This window comes from Ixodes scapularis, unplaced genomic scaffold, assembly GCF_016920785.2.
Source record: "Ixodes scapularis isolate PalLabHiFi unplaced genomic scaffold, ASM1692078v2 PGA_scaffold3__209_contigs__length_174095766, whole genome shotgun sequence".
NCBI lineage: Eukaryota > Metazoa > Arthropoda > Arachnida > Ixodida > Ixodidae > Ixodes > Ixodes scapularis.
Genome location: NW_024609868.1, coordinates 6,171,558 through 6,181,436, shown reverse-complemented (window position 1 = coordinate 6,181,436; position 9,879 = coordinate 6,171,558). Strand labels below are relative to the sequence as shown.

Below are 9,879 nucleotides of genomic sequence, written 5' to 3'. Positions count from 1 at the left end.
GGCCACGGCAGCTGGCAATCGGCGAAGCGGAGCAGGGTGGAAGGAGATAATCTAGAAATATAAAACGGACTCGTGAAAGCTGATGGTATATCGCGGATGGCAGAGAATTGATGCAGCGCTAAGGGGCCGAGGAGAGAAAACGCCATAGAGTACTTTACAGACGTTCCTTCCCCGACAGAAACTGCGACGTTAGTAGAACCGGAACTCTTTTTGCTCCCGTCCTCTCTTTTCGCGCGCTCACGCAGTTTATGATCTTTCCTGTGGGGATTTCGGGGTCAATTGGTCTATTCATCAAACGATCTGGGTATCGTTCTCTCGCTGTCAGATAACCTTATGGCCATTCGTGTTTCCGTTGGTTTATCTCGTACTTAACGTTACCTATCTCAGGGACGCTTCTGTCTGGATGGAGCGCGTTATGGGGCAAAAAAAAAAAAAGAGTAATTTGATTGAACATTGTCGTCATAAGCCATTACAAGACATCTGTGGAGTCATATGGTTTTGACAAAGTATGCCCCATAAGATCCCACCAATATATATATATATATATACGTCCTAACAAGTCCTAACCGTGGTCCTAAGTCGCGTGAGATGATTAACAATGACGACAGATATCATATGTGTGGAGTGAGATAACGTCTATGGCATCCCTTTATTAAAAAAAAAAAAAAATTATATGGCATGAATTTTTATGACCACTGAAAGACCAATAAAGCTCTGAATTAAAGAACCTTTAAACGAGTTACCGCGGGAAAGTTAAATAATCCGAAAAATTTTAGCAACTACCGGCGTCTGATTTTGGTTTCGGTTTTATTTTGTTTGTTCTCCGACATGCTGCGAAAACATTTGTGGCGAAAACATTTGCAGAATAAGGGTTATGTATATAACGTGCTTCACTGTAATTAATGTTAATGTTTCTTTTAACTGTATATCGTTTTAAAATTTTGCGCGGACGGTTCGGTTCCTACATTTCCTACGCATTCCTGCCAAGGAAACAGGCTCGCGGCATTGGTGGCAGCGCACTAGCTATCGTCATTATACACATGGCGGCAAACGCGGAAGATTAAAATTTTCTCGGCCGTACCACGAGTGTGTTTATCGGACGTTAAGTTGGCAGTGGACCAGAATAACGTCGTTTATAGAATGTACGATCAATGGTATTATACCACGTTCGAAGAGGATGAATACTCTGCGTACCCAGAACCGTGCGAATCGCCTCCGGTGAGTGTCAACAACTTGGAGCACACCACCACCGCCGCCGCCACAACGAAACCTCGTATCGGCTACGTGCACAGCGCCGAACACCTTTTCGAGTGCGAAAGGCTGCCCCGAATCCGCCGCAGGTGCCTCCTTGTTCACGGACTGATCAAGTGCTACGGTCTCTTGAAATCCCTTTACATAATCCGCCCTCCGCAGGCGACCCGGAACGATTTGTTGACCTTCCACTCGGAAGACTACGTCGACTTTCTTGAAACGTGCGAGTCGGCAAAGGACCTTGAAACGACGGATATTCTGGACAAAGCCATGGAATACAACCTCGTGGACGACTGTCCGTTGACCGATCGCATATTCACGCTCGTGAAACACATCGCCGGCGGCACGCTAAGCGCCGCTCGTGCCCTGACCGAAGGACAGTGCGACGTCGCGATACACTGGGAAGGCGGCTGGCACCACGCTCAGAGGAGCGAAGCCGCCGGGTTCTGCTACGTCAACGACGTCGTGCTGGGGATCCTCCAACTTCGTCGCCGCTTCGAACGGGTCCTCTACGTCGACTTGGACGTGCACCACGGCGACGGCGTTCAGGACGCGTTCTGCGGAACCGACAAAGTGGCCACTGTGTCGTTCCACCAGTACGAACCCTGCTTCTACCCGGGAACCGGAGACTGCAAAGACGTCGGCATCGGAAGAGGCCGCGGCTACTCGGTGAACGTCCCTCTTCGCAGCGGTATGCGAGACCCGACTTTCGTGAGTGTTGTCACGACTGTTCTGGCCGAAGTTCAGCGTCGGTACGATCCTGTGGCAGTCGTGTGTCAGTGTGGGGCTGACTGTCTTTCCGGCGATCCGCTCGGTGCCTTTAATCTGACCGCGGACGCTCTGTCCAAGTGCCTGAGTTTTGTGCAGGCTTGGAAGCTGCCCTTGCTCGTGCTGGGAGGGGGTGGCTACTCTTTCGCTAACGTGGCGCGGTGTTGGACGAAGCTCACCGCGACACTGTTGGGCGTGAACTTGGACGAGGAGATTCCCGAGCACGGCTTTCTGATGGAGTACGGACCAGGGTACGAGCTGGGTGTCGAGCCGGGACGCCGACCTGATCTGAACGATTCCGACTATGTGGACAGAGTCGTGCGTGCCGTGCTCTCGCAAGTACGTCACATGGACCCGCCGTAACTTGTCGCGTGAGGTATAAAATTTAGCCTAGGGACGTGTTATGAAGGTAATTAAAATGAAAGGTATAGATTCCGCCATCGCTCCATGAGCACTGGCGCCACTGGCGCCGAGGCCACCATTGGCCACGCCCTCGCACCCCAAATCGGTGCCGAATAGAGCACTATATAGCTCCTTCGGAGCAGAGTAGCGCAATCTAGAACGCCGCCTCTCGGCGACTAGCGGCGAACGCCCGGAGGTTCCAACTGCGGTCAGAAATGCATGGAGAACGTGAGAAAATCGTTGTTTCTTCAGTATTGTGGGAATGTACGGAATGGCAATCGTTTTTGACATAATAATGGAACATTTCAGAATAATTTGCGCGAAGTTTTGTGCCCCGCAAGGACCTGACTTTTTTTTAAAAATTGCTTGAACGGCATCATGCAGCAGACGACACGGCGACGTCACACCATTCACGTGACCCGCTCCGGCCAACCCGAAAAGCCCATCTCCGCTGCGAGCAAAAATCGTCTGCTTCAAACGCCATTGCCTTGGAAATTGCCTTCTCAAAATTTGCACACGCTTCCGATATTATTAAAACTTTGATAAAGTGTTAAGTGCTTTACTAACTTCACGACAGACTAGTTTTGAAAAGTGTGAACTCGCCGTTCATTTTTTAATCAGCCGTGTTGTATCGATCTCTATGTATTCTCCCATAGGGCGGGCCGCCTCCTGGAACCCTGAGTACCACGTGACTCGCGCCGAGCCGCTCTGTCGGCCATGTTGTCGGCAAAACACGGGGTTCAAAGGATTGCGCTACTCTGCTCCGTAGGAGCTATATAGTGCTCTAGTGCCGAAAATACTCAGCCTGGCCACCAAGATCCCGAAGTATTTCTCTGCCCCTCATATAGATGGCAGCACCTCCCCGTGTGGCGCAGAGCCACTTCTCTGTCTTCACATAGGTGGCAGCACCTTCCAATGTAGTAGGGGGAGAAGATGAACGTACCTGCTGGGGTGAAAAACGCTTACTATTGCATGAAGGAATGCTTTATTTTGTTCGTTAAGTCAACGGTAAAATTACACATAAAATATAATTTTAAGAGCATTATTCTCACGACGCCACTGTAAAGAGTCAAATTCCGTCAAAGAAAATAACTCCAGTGTCTCGAGCTTACCATGAGATTGCCACATAACGAAGCAAAACCTAAAACATGTGTCCCCTCCCAGGATACACGAAGGACAATTTTCAGGTCCTAGGTATGTTTTAGAGTGGACATATTGCTTATGTACCCTCAGAATGAAGAAAGACGTGAGAGCCAGCAGACGGCTTCCGTCCGCGTTGTGAGGGACCATCACTACCGCCAGCGGGAATCGAACCCTGGACTTTCCGTGTAGTAGTCGAGCATCTTACCTCTGTGCTAGTGGCAGAATGGGCAGAATGAACTTTCGCTCCCCGTAGAGGAGTCCTGGGGAATGATGTCGTATTGGTCTGGCCAGGGTTAGGCAGATGGTCGGTGTGTCTACTGTCGTTTACCGTAAAATGCGCCACCAAAATGAAAAAAAAATAAAATAAAATAAAATAATGCCAATTAAATAAGGCGACAATGTGGAAATGTTTTGATACTTGAAGTCCAGGGACGAGCGATTGTATGAATGTTTATTATTAGCATGAGCCAGTGGCGTAGAGAGGAATTATTTTTTAGGGGGGGAGATTTCTACTGACCGTGGGGGCTTGGTCCCATTTTCGCGAGTGGGCCCCTTCCAGAGTTTCCACGGCGCATGCGCAGCAGCAGCGGACAGGAGGCAGCGGTGGTCGCGCGCACAGTGGTCGCGCGTTTCGAGGTTCTCCGACATGCCCCAGTGATGTTCTCATGTCGGCTGCAGCAACGAGAGCGAGTGTTGCCGCGGTTTATGTTTCTTTCGGTTTCCTTTTAGTAGCCTGCACTTGACGAAACGGCAGCTGTGGATTTGGGCGAACCGGCAAAACAAAGGGACCGCACCTAAAGGCTGCCTTTAAAGGTGCACTGACACTGACGGGGTATTTATGCTCGCCAAGGTTTTTATTTGTGAACTACATATGAGAGCCCATCTACGCGGCTCGAAATTCCTTTTCTTTCTGCCCGAAAGCTGCCGATCGAGAACTGGGCGGTTTGAGTCGTGCTCACTCTTTTCTTCGTGGTCATATGCCGTTTTTTACGGTTTAGACAAAACCACCAAATCAAAGTCGTAGGTCATCGAAGGCACACAAACACAATATTAAAAATAGAAAAGAAATATGCCGTTTCTCGCGGCTTCTAAAAATTTAAAAATACGTTGATTAGAAAAAAAGTATCACAACCACGTGACTTCCGCCACCTCTCTTCCTCCCCAGTCCAGTTTCGGTGTCCAGCAGTCAGTTTTGACTTAATTAAAATTAAAAATATACGTGACGCTGTATCAAAATATTGATTTGGTAGTCTTCTGACATCGTAATGTATCGCCTGGCAAATGATATAAAAATAACTTTTGAGGGTTGTCAGTGTTAAAGCACTCCCGCGTTCGCAGTTGCCACTTCAAGGAAGATTCAAGTGTGTGTTCCTTTATTTGTTATTAGTGCAGAAACACAAGTCAGCAGGTGGATTAGGTATGATGTCGTCTCGCTTATGTGCCACGCAGAGCGAGCACCTCGGAGTTCGCGTTTCTGTGGTGGAGCGTTTGACTGGAGCAGGTTTTTGCTTGTGCCTGTCTCGTGTTGCAACGCAAACTGCCTCTTTTTCTTTTCTTGGTTGCTGTAAACATTGAAATTGCCCACAGTTTTCAGATATTTATAAAGCATCAAGGTAAAGTGGCTATGCTGCTCAGTTTGTTGTTATGTGCACACCCAGAAAGAGAAATGGAAGCAGCTGTTTCACCACCACGACCGCATCTGCTGGTCTTGTGGTTAAATAAGAAAGAGAAAAGTGACCGCGTCAAAAAAAAAGAAAAAAAATGGTTTTCCGATTTCTGCCTGGTGACGTCATAGAAGTGTCATGCTTGCGCCGGCAGCAATCCTGGCGGTGTCCCAGCAGCGGTTGTGGATGTAGCAGACGCCTGTTCTGCGGCACGTCGCTCTTCACTGTCACAGTCCACGGAAGCTTCGCCAGCCAGAAGTTCGGACGTCGCGACGACAGCGACACTCGCCAACAGGATAACACTCCGTTTTTTTCCGATGTCATTTTTTGTCACTTGGGGGTACCACTTTCGATGCATCGGCAGATTAGGACGTTAAACACACCGTAGTACGACATTTGGGCGGAGAATCGGCGTTCGGGAATACGTACAGCAAGTTATTTTAGCGGTTAGCTATGGTAAACTAAACACTCTTTTCTTTTTCTCTTTTTTTAAGAAAGAGAGAGGGGGGGTTTACAACTTTGATTTAAGACTGCAAATGCTACCGATATCAGTTTTTTTTATCAATTTCTTTACTAGGTTTTTATTAAAGGGATACTCCAACAAAATTTCGGCGCTCATTTTTTGGTTTATATGTGTTCAAAGGAGCAGTATCATATCGGTTATACCAATATCTTGTTAAAAGAAGTCTCGAAAAGGAATTTTAAAACGAATTAAACGATTAGCAAAGAGCACCTGGTGGATGTCGCTAACGCCTCGTTTGTAATGCCCGTCTAGGAACCTTGACAGCTAATGACGGAGGTTGTCTCGCCTCCGGCCACCTCGAGAGATTAGGGAAAGGAGGAACTCCCCTCTTCCCGAGAATCCCTTTTGTGTGTCGCAGATGTCGCTATTGTCCCCCTACAAGATTATACAAGATTAACCCGTGACTCAAAATTCGTACAAAAGCAGCCGTTTCGGTGGCTGCAACGACTAGGCCATCCTCTCGACGTCAGCCTCGCCGTAGCTTTGCTCGTCTTGAGACGACCTACGTCACGATTGCGTTGGATGTCACGTGGTCTCCGCTGGGCCTTTTCCGAGCGCTTGCCAGGGTGGGCCGTTTATAACGAAAAATACAGCCACCAGGATCAAAATACTAACGTGCGATTGTCTTTTACGGACATTGTGGATCATATTTAACCTATTTTTGAACACGACGGGAATATTTCAAATTTCGTTGAAGTATCCATTTAAGAGACTTAACTTCCGAGCGACTGGAGAGGTTTTTTTTTTTTTTTTTTTTTTTTTAATCATGGCATTGATGTAATCCACTCCAAAATGTTCAACTTTTTTTTTTTTTTTTTGGTATTTGGTACGCAAAAAGAAAAAGAGAGAGAGGTGTGCAATACTCCGAGGTTGGATCATGAGGAACCGTTATTTAAAGTTGCTCCCTGGAAATGAAATTGAAGGTTGTCAAGCTCTTCATTGAAACCCGGCCAGACTCCTTTCATACGTTTTTGGCCTCACAGAGAGGAAGCATATGTAAATCATTGTGTGCAGCATCCTTCCATTCAGAAGGAGGGAAAACAAACCGAGGAACGCATATGCTACGTTCTTCGGAGTTTTGCTTTACGCCCAAAAAAATTTCTTTAAAAAACTCCCAAAAACGCAATGCAAAAAAAAAAAAAATAAAATAAAAAACAGTTGAAGTTTAAATTTTTGAGAAAGCGAACAGGCAGGCGTCCTGGGTGTTCTATTGTCAATGTTCGACATTTAAAAACAAAACTAAATTGAACCTACAAGCCTACACAGAGTGCCGACACTCAAAAATGCATAGTAAATTGCTGAGCAATTGCGCTGCACGTGCAACGTGTGGCGCCTACGATCTCGGCGCTCTTCATCGCTTAGTTTAGCGACTGGCTTAGCGCGTGGCATTACACTCGATTGCGATTCCTGGAATGCAGCTACCGGCGCTAACCCTGGCTTTAAAACGTGTGACAGGGTGTCAAGTTGCTATTCACCGGACGCTCAGCGCATGCCTCGCAGGGCTTTCCCGCCAGATGGCACTCACGGCAATGTGGCGTGAGAGTCTGGAAAGACAATCGCTTAATAACGTAAGTGGTCCGGGTTCGACTGCCGCTTGGTGCAAACGCTTTTTTACTGCGATGCCCCCCACCACATCACACGCACACACACAAACACACACACACACACACGCACGCACGCACGCACGCGCACACACACACACACACACACACACACACACACACACACAAAACGAACCGGTGTCAAGCCTCTCGGCCACGCATTGCGTACCATGATATGTGCAGTGCGGTGGCGCTGGCTTGAAGGCATAAACTGCTGCGTCATTAAGTGCTCCAAAAGCGGTGCATCGTGTTTCGTGGGTACAAAGTTTCATAGTTTTTCTACTGGCCGTCATATGTTTTGGGGAGCAGCGACAACGATGGACCCGTGTCGTGTACGACGCAAGAAGTTTGGCCTCCCGATCATCTCTACCCGTGTATCGACACGGCTGACATGATGTACTACATACACTGCTGCTTCGCGCACTGTGTTTGTTTTTGTGCCAGTAACGGTCGAATAATGTAACGCCAGCGGGACGGACTTGAATGCCGTCGCACGCTCGCGGGTATGCGGTGCCAATTTCGTTGGTGGGATGCCCTCCAAAGGCGTTTCGTCCCCATCGTATGTGTCAACGATATTTCCGGACCAGCATCGCGTGCAGTCTGTACTTCCTGAAGAGATATTAGGACTGTGCACCGAGAAAAGAATACGAGTCTAAGGGAAAATACGACGAAACATGAAACCTCTGCACAATCGACGTTTGAGTCTGGCAGTTTATATGTGCTCTCTTTTTTGATCAGCCTTCTTCCGGACGTGGAAATCGCTTTTTTTTTTTCCACGTGCAAAAAAAACAAAACGCTGGAATAGTTTTGATAAAAGTAATGCGAGATAACTGATAAAAGAAATTTAAAAAATCATAATTTAAAACATTAAACAAATCAGCTTCTGTTTTATTATTGTTATATCAAATATAAATGAGATATATTAGTTAGATCATTTTACCTAAAAAGAAAGTTTAGTTTTCTCTAGGTTTGTTTTAAAACACAGGAATTTGGTTCTCCAGTCTACGTAACCACTGAAAACGAAAGTGTAAAATAAACATTCACAGTAAATTTAATTACGTCGTGAAGTGTATTTTAATTCAAAGCTGTTTATTTTTTGCATAAACCACGTCATACAAAAACAAAAGGACCTTAATTTATTTGATAATTGAGAAAGCTTTTGTTTTCTATACTGCATAGCAAACTAGGAATCGCTCCGAAGTTTATCCGAACGCCCCGTGGAAACATCTCCCTCCCGCCAAATTGTTTTCTTTCTCCTTCGTGCACACGGTGCACCTGTTGCCATTTTTTCTCAGGCCGGTACCAAACAAAGTATTAACGGCCTCAGAGCTACACCAAAAGTAAAAGCAACAAAAGAAAGCAAATATTCAATAACGTAGAATTGACCTTTGAACTCGAGCACAGCAGGCAGCTTGCTTTAACGAGGGACTTTTCCTTGGGTTTTAAAGTGAGCAAAACGTAATCTCCTAAAAAATAAAATAAAGAAAGCGGCAAGCTCGTCTAAGACAAAACGTATACTATATACAAATCGGTGTAAGATCGACCTTACATATGGTTGCATTCAGACCTGCCTGTCTGTGCCTGTCCCTCTCAGTCACTCTTTGTCGGTCAGTGTGTTCCAATACACCGTCATTTTTTTAGTGCGCAGCTCTTAGGCGCCCGTTTCCGGCTTGAGCGGCGTCGCCGACGCCGTCGGCGTCGGCGTAACCGCGCCGTGCATTATGGGCAAATTTTCCCGAAGGAACACGAGGTCCTCCCGAAGAACCTCGGGTTCCTTCGGGAGGACCTCGGGAGGACCTCGGGTTCCTTCGGGAGAACCTCGGGGACCTCAAGTTTCTTCGGGAGGGCCTCGGGAGGACCTCGGGAGAACCTCGTGTTCCTTCGGGAGGACCTTGGCAGGACCTCGGGTACCTTCGGTAACCTCGCAGAGAGGGGGGGGGGGGGGTCTCGTGACCCCCCCCCCCCCCCCCCCCCCCGAGGTCACGTGACCTTGGGTTCCTTCGGGAGGACCTCGGGTTCCTTCGGGAGGACCTGTTCCTTCGGGAGGACCGGGAGGACCTGGGTACCTCCGGTGACCTCGGGGTACGTGGCCCCCCCCCCCCCCCCTCAGTACCCTTCCCTCCTCCTCCTCCTCTAGAGCTGCACTCTAATTCGGCGTTACAGGGAGTTGTAAACGGCTTTCACTTTTTTGTTTGTTGCTTTGGCAATTTGATTTACTTGCGTAAAATATCACGTAACTGACGAAACAAGTGGAAGTTAGAAACAAAGCACGCCCCTCCGATTAGCGCGAAAGAGCACCGCATTTTGCTCCTGTTCAGCCTGTCGTACATCTTCCTCTGCTTGAGGTTGTTTTTTCTTATTATTAAAAACAAGATAAATTCGCATGCACGGCATGACATTGGACAAAAATAATTAAAACGTATTTATGCTATTAGTTTTGCGGCTGAGGAATCTGTTTTTGTGAGAAATGTGTTCTTGTGGGAAAACCATCACAGCGAAATTGGTGTGGCTTAAATCTCGACTTAAA

At 47.5% G+C, this 9,879-nt stretch overlaps 1 protein-coding gene across 1 annotated transcript; it reads left to right on the top strand.

Moving 5' to 3' along the window:
* The first annotated feature begins 1,031 nt into the window (after positions 1–1,031).
* Positions 1,032–2,461, top strand: LOC8030513 (histone deacetylase 8-like). Its single transcript, XM_002401618.5, has one exon. The coding sequence runs from the start codon at positions 1,141–1,143 to the stop codon at positions 2,380–2,382; it is 1,242 nt and encodes a 413-aa protein (XP_002401662.4). The 5' UTR covers positions 1,032–1,140; the 3' UTR covers positions 2,383–2,461.
* Positions 2,462–9,879: the final 7,418 nt, after the last annotated feature.

What these genes read in the sequence shown, in the direction of transcription:
- LOC8030513 (XM_002401618.5), top strand. Translation starts at nt 1,141, where the DNA reads ATGTACGATCAATGGTATTATACCACGTTCGAAGAGGATGAATACTCT.